At 39.6% G+C, this 18,878-nt stretch overlaps 1 protein-coding gene across 5 annotated transcripts in view; it reads right to left on the reverse strand.

Moving 5' to 3' along the window:
- Positions 1 to 940: 940 nt before the first annotated feature.
- Positions 941 to 18,878, reverse strand: part of LOC148041871 (Nucleic acid-binding, OB-fold-like protein) — an 81,856-nt gene continuing 63,918 nt past the window's right edge. The window contains exons 5-6 of one of the 5 annotated variants that reach the window (XM_087683604.1): positions 8,431 to 8,512; positions 3,775 to 4,378 (exon numbers count right to left, since the gene is read on the reverse strand). In XM_087683604.1, coding sequence (XP_087539730.1) covers positions 4,290 to 4,378; positions 8,431 to 8,512 — 171 coding nt within the window. In that variant the 3' untranslated portion in view covers positions 3,775 to 4,289. Of the gene's footprint in view, positions 1,060 to 3,774; positions 4,379 to 4,455; positions 4,807 to 4,834; positions 6,675 to 8,430; positions 8,513 to 18,878 lie in introns of those variants that run through there. The other 4 variants (XR_015691676.1, XM_087683596.1, XM_087683613.1 and 1 more) reach the window with 4 other exon arrangements.

Below are 18,878 nucleotides of genomic sequence, written 5' to 3' on the forward strand. Positions count from 1 at the left end.
CCTCGACATGCCCTTCACCTTTAATTGTTGAGTATGTGATGTCTTTTGGTGGGATGATGGGGTTAATCTCACCATGAGCCAACCAACCTCACCATAACAAAATCCCACTTCTCCAAACTTAATACTTGTGCATCAATATCACCTAAATACCAAACATTGCAATGCTCTTTAGATTCAGTTTTACAAGCAATCTCCAATATAATGCTATAAGTAAGCATACCAACAAATCCCTAATCATCTTCATGAATAAACAAGCTCACACAAACTAAACCATAGATAGCAAGGTTAGGGAAAAATCATCCTCGACGCTATGAATTCGAGGCATACTCACATGGATTGACTACTTTGAGAATGTGGCAAGTTACCATCAATGGTGTCAACAATGCCACACACTTGAAGTTCATACGAAGGGAGAACAACCACACGATTCTTACAACACTAAACGCATGTAAAAAAGACTTATAACAAGAAAAGCATATAAAGCAAGACTCAAAATTAACAGATCATCTACTAATACAAACCTTTGTGAATTACAATATCACCCAAATAACACATTAGCAAATCCAAGAAATGAAGCAAAGCACTCAAGAACCATCAGCATAGTTTGTAGTAAAAATAAATTAGCGAATTCTTTTTGTGGATGAGAATACACCTAGACTTAGCAAGAAGGCAAGACGAAGGCCCAATCACATTCCATGATGCTATCCAAATACCTCAAGGAATAGAAATAAGCAATGCATTCTACTCATCAATGACTTCAAGAATGATGTCAGAACATCCAACACCAATAGGCATAGGCATTCAACATTTATCATGGCCTCGAAGGAAAGTGTCTACTTGAAAGACATGCAAAAGGTAAACCTAAATGCTTCTTTTGCAACACTTATGGCCATGTCAAGAATACAGGGTGTCCTTAACAGCCCAAAAGATTTGGAATTGTCAAGTACATGTCAACAAAGAAGCTACAATAAGGGAAATGCCAAAAAACATTTATAAGAGTGGATGATGGAGGCCATCCATTTACGTATCCAAGCTTCCTTTAGGTCAACAAAGAGGCTACTACACACAACGAAAAAACACATAGAAGTGAAAGGTCGCTAAAAACAATGTTAGACACTAGTAACTCAATCTCCTCCATGAATCAAGAAATAGTCTGCAAACTTTATCCTTGACAACACATCATAGACTCGTCGCAGAATTGTTTGAACATCAAACCTTGTATCACACAAAAAAAGCAACTACTCTAAATTTCTCAACAGCACATCGAACATTCCAACTAGTTTTATATACTCCCATGTCAAATCTTTCAAATTACTTTACATTAAGATTGGTTTTTTCGCAACATAGCATAACTAGATTTTAGAAACAAAATAATGTCACTTTAGTAAGGACGTCCACCTTGTTTTTCCTTTTAAGGGTGAGCTACACAAGAAATTTGATGCTTCAACAATGGATGAGGAAGGTTGCAAGCACCATCAAATGTGAAAAGAGTGCTAGCCTAGGTATCTAGCATCACAAGTCATTAAGTTAAAGACATGGATGATCAGGATACACCCATTATTACCAATTCTACAAAACATGGTACTATGGTTAAATATGTGTTCACATGAAGCAATGAAGCATTCAGTAGTCAAGTGTTGTGGCATCATGATAAACTTCAAGTAAGAATTCTTTTAATAGTAAGTTCTTGTACTCACATAAGAATTTTGTGTTGTAAAATGTAAGCACCCAACCAACTCACTCCCACGAAAAATGTAAAGTTCGTGGGAAAGTTCCAAAGGTTTAAATTAAATCACAACTACAAAAAGGTAAAGTGGATAAGCCAAAACACTAAGTGAAAGCATGGAAGTTCAACAAGGGAAACGCTTGCATATGTAATTGTAAAACAACTCAAAAAGCTCATGTTTACATAATTTGAAGCTCTCTTCTTTTCTTCTACAGCTATCAAGAGAGTGAGACTATCTAAGGGAGGTAGCTTGAATGCTTCAGTATGAAGAAATGAGGACCACCTCTCCTCAACCTCTTCTTCTCTCTTATTGCTCGTGGGAGACACAAATTTGAAGCATGAAAGGCAATACAACATAGGAGCTTGAGAAGATTGGAGTGAAAGCTATTAGACACCACACTTTGGAGCATCGAATCCGCCTTCAACCAATCAAACTTAATAATTGAAGCCATGGAATTGGTAAGCTTACTGTGCTTATTCTAGTTATGCTTGTTGGTTGATTGCTTGCTTGCTTGCTTGGATGAAAAATGGGTTCAACTCCTCAATGAGAGATAAGAAGGTTGTATCCTATGTTTTTCTACTAACATATCTGTGGAGTCCCCGCTAGAAACTCACCCTCGTTTACTAGTGACACTTCTTGACTATTGGCGAAATTATAGCACCTACTTTTGTTGTTGAAAGTTGCATTTGCAACTGGCGACTCTTCCAAAACAACAAACGGCTACTCTTGACTACTAGCTACAACCTCTTACTACCCGTAGCATCCTCCTCCCACTAGCAAGTCACTTCAAACCCTTCCACTACGCTCCCACCCCTTGAGGCAAACATTGTAGCTCGTGCTTCACAATGGCCTCACACCCCTTGAGGCAGACATTACAGTTCATAGTTCATGGCTGACCTCTTCCAATGTGGAGAAGCTCTTCATTCAATGAGAGATTCATCCATGTCTCCTCAATGTTGAGCTTGTGTTGCCTCAATAACCATTAGCAAAGGGACCCTATATTTGGAGCTAGCCAAGAGCATGAACATAAATTCTCAAATGTTACAAGAATTGAATTCAAATCAATGGAAAATTTATTAATATAAAGTGGATAAATAGATAGTTGAAAGCATAATTTATCTTGCTATTACTCGTTGGAATCTTTGTTACTCAATTGGACTTTACATTCATGTCATTCTGAGACATAAGAAGCCTCATGTAGATGCAATGATGAGGATTATGAGATGCAAGGCTACAAATTTTGTATGAATTGTTTTATCAACATGGAAAGGCCATAAACCTCATTGGATACTCAAATGTTGATTGGGGCCTATTATTGCAAGAGATCAACAAGTGGTTATGCATTTTTTCTTGGTAAAAATATGATCAACTAGAATAGCAAGAATAAAGCTCTTGTTGCTTTGTCTATCACTAAGGCAAAGCACAAAGATATGGCATCAATTGCATATAAAGTAGCTTAGCTCAAAACGCCACTAACATAGAACATAATTATCACAAGACATTTAACTACTCTTTGTAAGTTCAACACTCTTACTAGTCTCCTCATTCCAAACTTCTGGTACACTAGATTATCCTTGCTATTACATTGGTCCTACAAGGAAGCAATAAACTAATCTCAAAAATTGCTCATATCAAAAACCTGAACTTTTTGTTTTTATAAGAATAGTTCTCTCAAGTCGATCAAACCCCTTTTCTCAAGTCAAGAGCATGAACAAGCCCCCATTCTTATGGACAAACATCCTGACCGAGCTAAATGAGCCCTCCAAATGTAGAGTAGTTGCTATGTATTCTTGCTCATAAAATGAATCAAGCCCACCGAAGGCTATGCCAACTTATACCAAGAATCTCTCAAAAAAAACATTTCCGTTTCTCTTACTTCACAAGTCCCTTGACACTTCCAAAAAGAGAATGTCATACATCGCCAAATATCCATGAGAAAATAAACTCAATGGAGGTCAAAAGCACCTCTACACTTAGGATACTAACAATGCTTCACTTTTTATGTATGATGTACATGTGATAGACCTTCAAAATAAGAAAAACAAGAGCTCTTCCACTAGTGATAAGAAGCAAGTTAACTTTGATAGAATGAGCATCCTGAATAGCATTTAGAATACAACTTTTTGCCCATTACCTTGAGAAGATACAAGTGCATTGATCCCTTGATAGGTGAGCCCTTAAATTCATAAGGAACTCAGGTTAGATATTAATTTGTGAATTTCAACATATTTGGTAAGGCTAAGCCAAGCAACACAATTATGTCCTGCAACAAAGCATTACATTTATTTTCCATCTTTGGAAGTGCATCATATCCACCTCACCTAAGGTGAACACCACACCACGTTTGTTTGATTGTTGATCATATAGCATCTCCTCATATTTATTCTTATGCAACTTAAGAAGACTCCTATGTTGTTGATGTCATAATTTGGGAGCGGTAGAGGAAGAGAAAGAGAGGTAATTAGATGCTAAAAGGTGTGAAAATCGCATAGCGTGGTAAAGCATGGATTACAACCACACAAGCACGCGATTCAAGAATAATCTTAGATCACAGTCACAAACCTAAACTACCTTGGCAACCTTGCGAAGCTCTTTTTGATTGGTGAGAGGGCAAAGCATCTCTTGCCAACTAACTGGAACCATTTTTGCACCTATGCACCAAAAGTAGAACACAAATCAATCTCTCTCTCTCTCTCTCTCTCTCTCTCTCATATTTTGGTCTGAAACTGAAATGGCACATATCTCATTGCTCGCAATGCATCATTGGTGAGGACTTGTCAATTCCCAAGACTTTTCAATTCCATGATGCCCACTGAGTGTTTTATTTCATGATATCACTGCACCCCGTTATCATACTCTATAGAGAGCCTCACATATGCAGGATTGTTGCATGGGACAGCGGCTGGCTACCTTGCGCTCAAGCTTACATCCATGATTCCATTTTCGTGACCAAAAATGACCCTCAGTTAAGTCCAAATACTCATGGACTCCTCATCTACATTTCGATTAGCGCAGGCTACAAATAAGTCCGCACAAGCTTTTGCCTTCTGAATCCTACAATTGATACGCTTCGCTTTAGCTGAGACAAATTCTCAAACCGAGTGACATTGTCAGACATTTGGGTTATCCAATTAGATGGAAAGTTGCTCGCAAGCAACAAATAATTACATTAATTGAGACCAAAGCTAAAGAACACAAGTTATCAACTTGACCCTTATAATTCAGACTCCAGTCAATTATTATGGCAAAGGCATACGGAAATTCGATTACACACCATTGAGCAGTGGTTTTCGGCACCTTCAAGGAAATCTTCCATATTGACTGTGTCTGACTTACATGGTTGGAAAAGAGCACTATCATACTTTCAACTGTACCATTGTACAATTTAATCCCATGTGCAAGGAAAGCATAAATCCAACACAATTCTCCAAGAATAATTGGAAGTTAAAGAACTCCAAGCTTACAGCATCAGATATGTCAACAATGTGGTTGAAAGACATCTGATTAGGTGCTCTCCTTTCTTTCCATGTTCTTTTCAAACTCATGAACTTCACATGCATCATAAACCTAATTGCAGGACTCTATGACAAACTATTCATCACATCCCTTCAAACTCATGAACACATGCATCAGAAACCTATTTGCAGGACTCTATGACAAACTATTCATCACATCCCTCCTCTCAATGACATATTCATGAACACATGGGTAAGAAATCGAATCTGACAGGCTTACAAAGAAAACCAAGGTGTGTTCTTGCTTTACAAGCAATGTAGGCATAGTTTAGATCCACTTAGAATTGACGAGCATAGTAACGCTTTCACTTACAATTGATGAGCATAGTAATGCTCTTTGCCATTTCGGAAAACAATTTGCTAATGATATTCATACACCACAAATTGGCAAAAGGTTGCATTGCCTTGGTCCGAGTTTGAGATGCTCACACGCTACAGAGGCAATCACACCTCCCCTTCAGAACTGCATGCCCACCTACAGTATTCTGGATCAACCTAGCAATTGCATGCCAATTCTCTACTGAAAAGAGTTCTGGTAGATTATCTGGCTATTCAACAAATTGCTAATTCCAACTTTCCAAATACTCCAAGCGCTTCAATTGGGTTTGATTTTGGGATTTATGCATAGTCTGGCCTCAAAATCAATTATGGCTTTTTGGAGTTCAACCATTTCAGTCCTAAAACTACCTTTGATGCTCATCACAACAATTCATATCCAAGCGCAAAGCAAAGTTAGTGTGGAGGACCACATGGGGCAGAACAACAAGATTAGCCAAAGGGAGAGTACAACGCAAAGAATTGAAACGATGAAAGAAGACCACAACTTTGGTTTAGTAGGACAATATTGTCTATTAAAATCACCAAAGAGATCCAGGTAAATTTGCATGGTTTTACCCTTGAATAATCTGCCCAAGCATCAGCAAATATCTCGTCCTTCATGCAGGCCCTAGAGCTTCATGGTCAATCTGCATAAACCAGAGTGAAACCCCTTGCTTCCAAAGATTTGGCATCAGCACATATGGCCATCTACATCTTTTGCCTGTCATCTTCGTTATGCAATGGGTTGGCAATTGCCATTTAAGTACACAATGGCAAGGAAATCACGAGATCTATACTAAACTGGACTATAAGCAGCTGTTGTCTGAACTATGGCTCATGAAATGTGGAGATAGAGAGGATGAAGTTCTCTACTAACAAGAAGAAAATGCATAGGACTTTGATACATAAAGAAACCAAAGCCCTGAGGTTTTGGTGTGGCCATGCCGATTGGAGAAACCGAACAGTAGACCATGCAGCTTCTCTCATGGGATATTGGAGTTTCTGGTGGGAAGTTCTATCAAGAGAGGAGCTTTAAAACATAAAAGTTTTTCCTAGCTGTAGTTGGGAGATCCATAGACCTTTACATACTTCAAGATTGCCACATCTTTGTTTCCTGCATTGTGAACATCAGAAAGATTTTACTACTTTCCAATCCCAACTGCTAGAGAGTTAACGTTCACATTGAAGTCTCCATTACCATGGCAGATACTTTAACTCTTTAATTAAAGATTTGGGCTATCATAATACCAGAAGCAGCTCTCTGGGTCTCAGTTCAACTTCAGTGTAGTACTATTAAGATTGTTGTCGATCTGTGCCCACATAAACAAAGTGACAGCAGAAAATTTTGAAACATGTTAGGAGTCAGAGTTGTCCAAGATTGATCAATGGATAGTAGGCACAGAATTCAGTACAATGGAGTCTATTAAGGACAAATGAGGCTTTAATATAACAATAAGAGAGTTGGGATGGACAATAACCAAAGGGACTCTGAGTGCTTCTAACAGAAGCTCCTTTATTAGAGGATATTTCACTCTCTCTAGCAGGGAGAATGGTGGTTAGCTGTTTCTACTAGTGACTGAGATATATCACCTCTTGTTGAATCTTGTATTGGACAGGTGAAGCACCTCGTTTGGAACTTACCTAATCATCTAGTGATCAAAGCTCAAGTACAATGAATGTTTCATAGGATATGGAGATCTTTTTCTAGACATGAAGTTGCAGAAGAAGATTCTGCCTTGAAGCTAAAGGAGATCAGATTGGAGTTGGAAGATCTGGAGAGCTTTTGACATCAAGTTTGCAAGACTCTTTGGACTGGAGATCTAATTCTTCTTTTGCCTTTTCATGAGATCTCCTCCTTGTATTCAAAAGAACATGAGGCAGCCTCTTTTGAGGCTTCAAGTAGGGCAAATTAATGTTCCAGTTCATAATTTGCAGGATAGTAATCAGGAGTTGTAGGTAGGAAACAAGTTTCCTACATTTCCGCACAACCTTAGCACTTAGCAAATGATTGAAAAATGTTTCCTATATATGTAGCAGACCCAGGATTTACATACACTTAAAAAGTCCAGAAGAGTAACCATGTTCATCCATTACCTACACGAGTAATTACCAATTTCCACTAAAAGGCTCCAAAAAATCGCATATTTGAAATAAAGCAGCCATTCCATTATCATCTCAAAAATATCACCACTCATAATATTATAATTGTTAAGTAAAGTAGTTTAAACATGGAAAACAATCATGAAAGTGCCAACTAATGACCCACTTCAAGGGTCAAAATTTGAACACATTAGAGTCAGCATAACAAATGCTAGACTCTAGGACCAAATATTGAACTTCAATCACAATCTAAAGAGTTGCTGGTTGAACTGTGGCTAACACAAAACAGCCATCATTGATTTTGATTCTGTGATGTGTGCTCCCATTCCCTAACTGATCACTTTTTGTTACAAAAAGCTCATGTTGGAAGTCTAGCTAGACATGGCTGGACAGTACAAGGTGCGGTATCAAAAGTTCTAGGAGATGAGTGGGAAAAAAACTTAACCATTACTCAACATACCGAATTGTGAAAATTCATTATAGTAGCTTAATTGAAAGAATGACATAAACATGGAATCGAGACATGTTATCAAATTTCTTGATTTTTCACTCCACAGAGATTCACCCTGTTCAGCATATGTATATATGCAAGTAAATTCCCATTCCTTATATAAGACCTACTCACTTTGCTCACTCCTAAGTAAAAGAAAATTAAAGCAATCAATAGCACTTTCCAGAAATTAGAGGATGTTGGCCCAACACAACGAAGACAAAACACACAATCATTTTAACTCCCTACACAGACAGCAATAATGGAAAGGACATTTCACCTGCAACACTTGTTGCTGAGACTACTCCAAGTTCATTTTTTGCAGTTGTGAGGTAGTAAGATCTTGCATCTCCTAATGACAACTGGGACACACAACCAGCTTTTGTTAAGTTTTTGAAAGTAATCCAGTGGATAACATGAAGTGTGCATAATTCGGAGCATTAACCACTTGTGTTAGCCAACTGACAACGTTCAAGATAATTTAGTTGTTTTCTGAAATGTCTGCAGCGGAATCTTTTTTCAAAAACATCTGCTTTTCTGTCTCAGGAATGAGTTTGACAATAGCAATAATCTTCACACATTATGAGCTTGTTAGCATGCATAAGCTCTTAACATTAAGCATACTCTATGTGATAGTCTCGATAACCTCTAAACACAAACTTAGGTGGGATATGCACACAATAGATCAAAACACCTTGAAACAAGAATCCCAAATTTTGCAACTTGGGAAAGTTCACATGTGCATCTTAAAGGAGTTATATTTTCTGTCAAGTTAGATCCAGCTCGAAAATTTGTTATATTCAAAAGAATTCACTCCTGTGCTCGTCACATCCCTTTCAGAGCACACTGGTGCTCTGAGATGTGAACAAAACACAACAACAGATTGGTGGCATCAAACTTTCCACCTCACATCCATGACTTGTTTGAATTCCATGTTGAAGGGTAAAATAATCAATACTCAGCATAAGAGCACAACGTTCTTTGCATGAACACGGAGTTCTAGTAGTCATACTAAAACATGCATTAAAGTCAAGAAAGTTGTAGAGAAACCTTGTTATCTTGAAGTGTTCAAGTCAATCCTAACACCGATCATTTGAGGGGGGACATGCCCCTGTGACCAGAATGACAAATGGGCTTCATGAATTTACGAAAATGAACTCTAATTCTTATACCCCTAGCTCGGGGCACAGTGACCATTGCATTACAGTGAAAGATTTGACATCGTGCATGTGGTGGACAAGTGTGCAAGCTATGTGCTACAAGACCAAGGAAAAAGGAATAAGATGCAACCCGAAACTTTCATTAAATTGAAAGCCTACACCTCAGAATTGAGTTATATTGAAAGTTTCACCAAATAAGCAGCTCATTCAGGGCACTCAAGTTATTTAAAGCAAGCTAAAGTCTCATTCACTAAGTAGCTTGCTTGTGATTAAAGATCAAGCCATTAATTAGCCCTTTTAAAAAAAAGGTAATCTGATTAAAAACCAACTCGTTACTCATTTGGAAACTTGATCTTGGCTATTTGGGGCTCTCTCTCCCTCCCCCCCCCCCCCCTCTCTCTCTCTCTCTCTCTCATCTTTTTGGAGCAGCCCAAGTTTGGACAATTGTACCAACAAAAGGAGATGCATGCTTGCTGATTTCTCGTAACGAACAACAAGAGGAGAGTGTTTTGCAGAGATCCCAAGGTGCTGGACAACCGGGAATCAATCTCTTTCTTCTCCTATTTCTCCCTCTCTTGGGGTATGTAAACTCTGTTTTACAACAGATCAGAATTAGGGTTTGTTGTGTACAGCAGATTAGTGGTTGGGTTTTGCAAAAGTTAGTCATTTTTTGTGTGGAATTGCTTGCTGAAGACATTCCAACCAACACCCCCAATTTCCCCCTCATTTTGGGTCACCAAATCATTGAAGATTCGGGGCAGAAATCAGGGAAAATATATTCAGACATGCAAGTTTGATTTTCTAGTCATTGAAACCATTCAATTGAGCATCTACTCTCAAGGCAAATGCATGCCAGAGATTAGGAGTTATGAACAGCAAGTTCACCCAGAAAATTTAACATCCAATCTATGGCAAATGCATGCTAAATATGAGGGTTTATGGACTGCAGGTCTACAGGTCTGAACTACTTTTATTTCACAGTGAATTGAAGGTGCATTGGATAGGGCAAAGCTCTAAGATTGTAGGACAATCAAGGCTGAGGCCTCATTCAACAAATCACAACACCTAGGACTAATATTTGTGCAAATTCCTTATTGTCATTAGCAATGTGGCAACAATGAGAGATGATTGATGCATTTCCCAATGTCATGTTGGTCAACGTTGCAATGGTTGCAGCTTTATATGCTTGAAAACACACTAATTTGAGTGTGTAACTAAGATAGATTCAAAGCACCTTGGTCAAAGTTGATGAGAGCAACTAAGGGCATAGCAATTGGAGTGAATCTAGTCCATTGAAGAGCCAAGCAAGCGAGGAATCATTAGGGAAAAGAGTGTTGGTTTGTGACAGTTGTGTTGATTGCACGAGCATGTCACAAGTGGTCCATGTAAAAGCTCATCTTCAATGTTTTCTAAAAATACCATACACAGCACTCAACTTGAGGGCCCATCTAGTGTTATCTACTATGCAAAAGCAATTAAGCTCTCAAGTTCTTTGTGTCATCTATTTTTCTGCTCAATTGAATAGTGTGTGTGCTGTAAGTTTCTATTCACTACTCCCCTCACTCCATTTTAACCTGCCCATTCCACTTGATGGCTTGTTTCTCAATCTCAAACTTGCACCTAGGGGCTCCTAAACCAACTCCCTATAAAGTTCCCAGCAAGCTCTCTAGAGATGTAGAGCAATGACCAATAAAGGGTCAAGAAATGCAAAACAAGGAGCAAGGGTCATCCAAGAGATAATATAAAGGTCCATCCCAAGGACCACTTGAAAAAATGGGGCTAGTATCCTTGCATACCCTCATGAAGAGTCCTCAAGCTTTGTCATCTTTGAGTAAGTCATTGGATTAGGAGCTTGGGTAGAGGACCTAGCCCCCATAATGTGGATGGATAATACATGCACCACCCTTCGTTCTTTGATGACTTGATGAATTGCTATGTCTCCTTAGCCTCTTGGAATCTAGAGTCTCATCTAAACTAGACCACAAGAACTTTGGTGTCCAGTGCCATAGTTGTGCACTATAGATAATTGAGAAAAATACAGACACAATGTATAATGATGACCCAAGAACACCTAGTTCATATCTAGTTTTGCTCCAACAACTAGTTAGGTGGGCATATGTGCTTCCCACATGGAGAAAGGAGCAGCATAGTGGACTACACATCCGGATCATCGTAGACATCCCAGCTCATACATGACCTTAACTAGCCCCCTCAAGCAATTGAGGCACATCACACATACGTCTCCTTTTCCCTCACAGCCCCCCTCCCCCCACTACTTAGAGAGCTATACCCACCCACCATATCACTTTTCACTTCACTCAAGAGTGCAAGCATGCATAGGAGGATGCCATCTACAATGGCCTTTATGATATGGATCCAAGGATTCCATTGAGGATGCTTACATCAGAAATTATTTATCCATTACACTCTCTTGTCATCGACAACTTCCTCCCTAGGGTAAAGGAGGTAATATAGTGACACAAAACATCAGCCTTGTTGAAGAATTCCCCGCTAACCATTTCGCATTTTACTGCTATAGCAATGGTCACAAAAACAACTAATCTTGCTACATCTCTCATCTCAATTAATAAAGTCTAAGATAGACATGCTTCATTTTAAAAATTTGAGTGATGGTGTGGTGGCAAAAGGCACACAAAATGAGAGCTCTTAACAACCAATTGCAAACTACCATTCAAATCATTCTCCTATCAAGCTCCACAACAGGCTGGTTTGTAAGTTTAATATGATACATTCAATACATAAATATGTATGATATGGAATGTACACAAAAATTTTAAGAATAAAATACATTGCTTCATATGTTCATTGAAAAAACACAAGAAAAATTATATACAAAATCAGCCTACATACAATTAAAATGTGCAGCTTAAAAAAAGGGAGAGGAAGAGGAAGAGGAAGTGGGAGTGAAAGAGGGAGAGGGAGAGGGAGAGGGATAGGGAGAGAAGAGGAACTTGGAAGAGAAGGTGAGGGAAAGGAAAAGGGAGAGTAGGGTGATCAAGCTTGAATGGAGGCTTGAGCTCAAGAGAGGGAGACTGAAGAAGATGGAAACTGATTAGTGTGATGAGATGACAAGATAGACTGCCCTTTATAAGGGTAGAGGTGAGAGAGGAATCAAGACAAGAGCTTAGAAAGGTTGAACTTTGAAGTGTGAAAGAGTAGATGAGGTTTGAAAGAAGAGACAACTTACAAGTTTGAAGTTACAACAAAAAAGGGCCCGTTTTTTGAAAAAAAAGTGTGCCAAGCCACTTTAAAACAATGGCTTTTTAAATATAGTTCAAACACATGGAGCCTGTATGGTAATGTATAGTACTATACCATACAAAACATAGTTTATACAAAACGGAATGCAACCCTGCTCCAAAAACCTCCAAAAAAGTGCCCATTTGTTGAGGGTCACCTTATACCATTTTCAAAGGCCGCAACTTTATTGGCCCTTCTACCCTCTCACCCAATCGTTTTCTCAAGCCAAGGCAAGGATGATGGCTGAAAACACTTGGTACGATGATGAGTGTTGTAGGATGAACGATAAAAGGGATTAGGGGAGACATTCGAGTAAGAAGCTTGGAAATTCAATCTAGCTTTGATTCGCCATAAAACACGACAAAACCAAATCAAGCAATGTTGAAACTTGTACCAACTAATTTTTAGCATCACGTTGAAAGAGAGTTGGAGAAAGAAAAATTCATGAGCCACAATCACCTATTCTATCCCTAATCCACCATTTGGCACATCTTTGTGGAGCCCCTCTACAAGACCCAAATCAACTCCATTATCCCCATAGTCGCTAGGATTTTTGAAACCAGAGATACGGAACCGATCTCATAGGTTTCATACAAGTTTTGTAAAATGTTAGAAACAGGTTTCATTTGAGATGGGAGAAAATATGAGACTTTGTAGATTTATAGATTACATGTGACGTATCAAACACAAATTGATGATGATTCATGATTTTGTACCATACAAATGAGCATTCAACATAACATCAACACTGCCATCCATCACCATCCATGGTCCATTATCCTGCAATCACTAACTTTGCATACAGGAGAAGCATACATGGCCAAAAAATCCTTGCAATCAATGCCAATCATTAATTACAATCCAAATCACTATATCAAAGGAATCCAAGATAAATGTTAATTGCAAAATACAAAAACTATTTTTAGGGTAGGGTTTATTTCCTAAAGGTTTAAAATAGGCCTTTCTTATGTTTATGAAACACCCAAGTATAAAATGAGTTTTCCAACCTTATGAAAATGAGTTTCTTCGCAACTATGATTATCTCCAACCTGACCCTAGACCTAGTACATCAACCCTAATCACCCATGGCCTACTACGAAAAGATACCATGCAGCTTGATACAAGATTTGCATACCATTCATGGATCAATTTTGAGCATTTCTCATAAACCTACACCAATCTAGATCCATTTCTAGCAAATCTCTCTAGCATAATACTCTTAGAAGACTTTTACCACACATGGACTATGCAAACCATTATCCCCATTCACAAATCCAATGATCCTATGGATCTAGGAGTATATAAGATTGTAATAATTGGAAATATCTTGGCCAAGTTATATTGATCAGCACTTGAGGTAGAGCTCAGTGACTTCATAGATGGACGAGCTCTCCAAGCCCCTAAATGAGCTAGCTTTTTCTAGTAATTTATGCACCTTAGGCCATATTTTCAGCTTAAGAACATGATTAAGCAAGAAAATGCACAAGGTCACATACTTTACTATTGCTTTCTAGACTTCCATAGACCCTTTAACCGTACCATGAGGAAACTTCTATAAAGACCACAGATGCCCAAGAGATTTATCAAACAAGATACAAATCAATATGGGTGATGCAAGGCTGCTTTCTATCCCCAATGTTGTTTGCTGATTTCATAGATAGAAAATGTAGTATTGGTGTATCACTCTCTCAACTACTAGTCACCTTGTTGCTTGAAGCTGATGACATCACCCTAACATTTGACTCACAAGTCCTTGGTTTCCAAAAGTTTAGTCAAAGCCCTCCTTGTGTGGAAAAATCACCTAGTGGATCCATGTGGTGCTCTAATCTTTAATTCGTTCCAATTAAATGGATCTTAGTAAAAGTTTCATTCAATTCATTAAAGTTAGGTGTGGCCCAAAGTTTTTGCGTCGAGTTACTTCGACTTAATGAATTCATACCTAACTAATTGTATTGATGCTCGCTCTTTTGTTGGGGAAGTTTCAACTTTTTGACAAGTGCATAACTTATGAAATTGTGAGTGGCAAAGTCATCAATCGTGACTCTGACCCTCTTCCCACCTATCGATCCATGCACTCTAAGTAAATCATGTGGCCCAAAAGTAGAATGCCACATGGATGTTGACATACAACACCTATGTTGTATATCCTTGTGCAAGACCTCTAAAGATTTATACATTTCATGCCCCTTTAATTCCAAGGTCTGCACTACATGGATTTGTTTCTCTTTTCCCTTGCCCTTGTCCTTATCCTTTCCTATATCTTCCCCCTTCTTTCTTTGAGGGCAATTCCAAGCAGCATGGTTAGGGGATAGGCAATTGAAACACAACCTTTCTTTTTTGGCCTTATCAAACTCATCTTGACTTAGCTTCGGCTCTACATTTTGTCTCTTTTCAAAGGATTGTTTCTTACCCTTAAGAAATGGCATTTTCCTTTTGGATTTACCTGCAAATTTTGAGGCCTCAAATTCCTTAGTCTTGGCCTGTGTCGGTGGGAGTAGTGAGTGCACCTGGACGCGTATTATCTTCATTGATTAATGCAAATTTAATTGCCTCTTCAAGCATCTTAGGTGAACTCCTTTTCACTTTCTTTTTACAAGCTGTATCTAGTCTCCTTATGAATCCTCTTGTCTTTTGAAATTCATCTATTCCTTCCAATTTGAGGATTATCTCACAATACTCCTCGAGATATGTCACCAAAGGTCTTCCCTTTTGTCTGACAAAATCCCAATCTTCCCAATTTCTTTCCATTTCATTCTCAGGAATAAATTCTTTCAGAAAGACCGTTCAAATTGAGCCCAAGTTTTAGATATTTTATTTGTCTCCTTAAGGTTAAACTGGCCTCCAGCGCTTGAAGATGTGATGGAGTATTCTTTAATTTGTGCAAATTCTCCCATTTTTGGAGAAAGTTAAAGATAGTCTTTGCTTCTATCTTTTTCCTCCCCATGAAACTGAGGGGGTTTCGTGTCTTTTAACACTGGGCTATCCCTCAGCTTTTGGTAGGGTTCCCTTGGGTCTCGCATAGTCACATCTACATATTTCGATGAAGATGCAATATCTGAGGCCTCTACTTTACCTTTATCTCTTTCGGCGCTTTCTAACAATAAGGCTAATTGGGATTTTATTTCGGTGAGTGCTTGAGTTAGCAACTCCATTTGAACCCCCTATGCTTGCACACGAGCAGTTAAATCATCAAATTGGTCTCGTGTAGCAAAAAATTATTCCCAGTGTTCTTCTTGCATTTCAGTTTCATGGGGATCTACCATAGGGTCGTCCCCGGAACTACAACCTTCCCTTGCCCCCTCTCTCTTTCCCCTCCATCTATACACTGGAATAGGAAAAAAGATGTAAGAAATTTGCAAACAAAGGCGGGGCACTTCCCCGTATTGTGTCCGCCTGATTCCTCGACAAGGGGCAAAGACGGGTACGCTGAATTTCAGTTTTCAGCACGCTGGAAATTTCTGAAATTCTGTCCCCAGTGCAGAAAATTGCAGAAAATTGCCAAAATTGCCCCAAAACAGTCAATTTTTTCAAATTTCAGCCTCTAGGAGAAATCGCCTTGCTGTTTTTGCTGCAAAAAACCCTAACTTGCAGATTTTGGTACCCTAAACCTGACCGGTGCCATGACCAGGGCTGTAGGAAGCTTCCACGGGCAAGCCCGTTAAAAAATTCTTCTACCTGGACAAAATCGACTCGCTGTTTTCTGCTCTTCTTGCGTCCAACAAGTCTTGAACTGCTTTGATACCAGTGTAAGGGAACCCTAATTTGCGGTAGCAAAGGTGTAGGCAAGCACGAGAGCCTTCAGATTCACCTCCCAAACTTGCTCAAGAACATGCAGGAAGAAGCACGCGTAGAATAATGCCAAAACTCCATTTCTAAAGAGTCATACTAATTTATAACTCACTTACTTAAGGCCTTGTCCCCACTTACTTCCTAAGCCCCCGAAGCCCGTACGAGCGCCCAAGGCCCCCGAATGGTCATCTCTCGTGTTGTTTCCCCGTAAGTTACATTCATTAATGTAACACAAGATATTTCGCAAATATGTTAATGATGTACGAGTTATATGAGTCTAGTCCTCCAATACACAGGGAATAGATAGATGATGTTGATTCAATGCATGGTTGCATTCTTACGATCTACAGACGGGTTCGTAGTATACCTACGCGTACAATACTATACGAATTCATACATGATTTTGAGCGCATTTATTCCACCCATCTTGTGGATAAAAACCAAATATGCAGCACGATTTTGGCACATTTTCGCAGGGACATGGGGCAGCATTTGGCTAAAAGGGACGGGTTGTGGACTTGGGGCTCATTTGCACACTCTCTCAAGCCTCACTCTCCTCAAGGCTCATCCCCACCCTCTTGTCTTCAAGCATAAACCTCCCATCCCCTCCCACTTCAAGCATCATCTCCTCTTTCCCTCTCCTCTTCCCCCCATCCCCTCCCTCTTCATTGTTCTTCCAAGTTCCCTCCATCCCCTCCCTTTTGAAGCATCATCTCCCCACCCCATCCCTCATGGGCTTTCAAGCCTCTAAAGCTCGCATTCTCTCCTCTTTCTCCGATCCCCTACCTCTTCAAGCATCATCGTGATCTTTGATCGGAGTGACAAGTGTCGACTCTCTTCTCTCCATCGGGCCTTGCCTTGACGCCTTGGCATCATGACACGCGAGACGCATGAGGCCTTTAAGTTGCATACCATCCATGTGGAGGACACAAAGAAGTCCAAACTCCCACCATTGGACATGCAAGTATTGTGGGAAGCACTACACAAGTGGTGCAACCCCAGCATCTTCAACATCTTCCAAGACAGGGGGGAGTTACCGCATGTAAGGTGATCCCTCAACACATCGGTGACGACACCCAAATCTATGTCTACTCGTGAGAAAGCCTTAAATGTAGGTGTATCTTCAACCGATGCAAGTGAGGCCTCCAACATTAGTGAAGCCGATTCCACACCTGCTTCTGGCTCTAGCATTAGCAAAAGGGAAAGATTTGAGGCTCATACGGTACCAAAGAGGCAATCCTCTCTCTGTCAAACTCTTGGTCATATACTTGGATCGGTTGCCTTTCTTAGAGAAAGGCAACAACAACAGAACATTGAGATTGCAAGCATGGCAATCAAGTGCAACCTTGCATTCAATGTCTTAAAGCATAAGCAATGGAGAAAGATGGTGAGAATCATCACCAATGTGGGCCCATGTGAAGGATGGAGCGGTGTTATATATAATGACATGAAGATGAAGAAGATCGATGCAAAGGAGAGAATTGATAAAGCCCTTGATACTACTTGGGCCACATGGACAAAATACGGTTGCTCCATTCTCATCAACGGATGGAGAGACCATAGAAAACAGAGCATCATCAACATACTCGTTTTGTGTCCACTCGGCACATAGCTTTCGCAGCCCGTAGACACTAGCAAGAGGAGACGTAAAATAATCAGCAAATTCATCTACCACCACATTCCGCAAGCTATCATTGAGGTATACATTCTCTTTTTAAATTTTAAGATTGTTGCTTTCATTGTTATAATTTTTAATTCATATTTCCCCAAAGCTTTCCTTATCACAATTTTGAATTTATGCCATATATGATGTGGTTATAGGTGGCCCCATCAAATGTGGTGCAAGTTGTTACTGATAATGCATCCAATTGTCAACGCATGGGTCGTTTGCTTGAGACCAAGTTTCCTTCGAAAGTGTGGAGTATGGATTCCATGTGCAAGTCATTGTCTGGACTTGCTCATGGAGGACATTGGGAAGCTCAAATGCGTGAAGAGGGTGGTGCATAAGGCTGCATACGTTGTCACCTTATTCATGGTGAAGGTGAAGGTGCTTGCGATGTATCGCGAGCATAGCATGCTTGAGTTGAAGAAGCCTTCTTCAACTCATTTTACTTATATGTGGTTATTGTTGCACAAATGGTGGTGTCCACTAAGAGACAGGAGGCAAAAGCCATGTAGCGTTTGTGTCTCGATGAGCAGTTCTGTCGCAAAGAGTCTGTGGGATCATGATTGCCGTGACTTGCTTTTATAGTATGAGTGATTGCAAGGAATCCACCATGGGCCTCCTTGTTCACTTCTTTAGAGTAGCATTGATGGAGACACAAACTTGCACAACAATCACGGAGTCACAACATGCACACATATTTAATTTAGCAGAGGAGAGATGGGCATGGATGCATAACCCCATCCATGGACTTGCAGCACTATTACATCCGGCCTACAAGTCTCCAATAGTAATAGATGATAGAGAGCTACATTTTGACCACATTGCATATGTCACTCGTGTGGTCCCCATGGA

This window comes from Lygodium microphyllum, chromosome 1 (genome assembly GCF_053477565.2).
Source record: "Lygodium microphyllum isolate KBCC chromosome 1, Lygodium_microphyllum_v1.1.10, whole genome shotgun sequence".
In the NCBI taxonomy this organism is placed as follows: domain Eukaryota; kingdom Viridiplantae; phylum Streptophyta; class Polypodiopsida; order Schizaeales; family Lygodiaceae; genus Lygodium; species Lygodium microphyllum.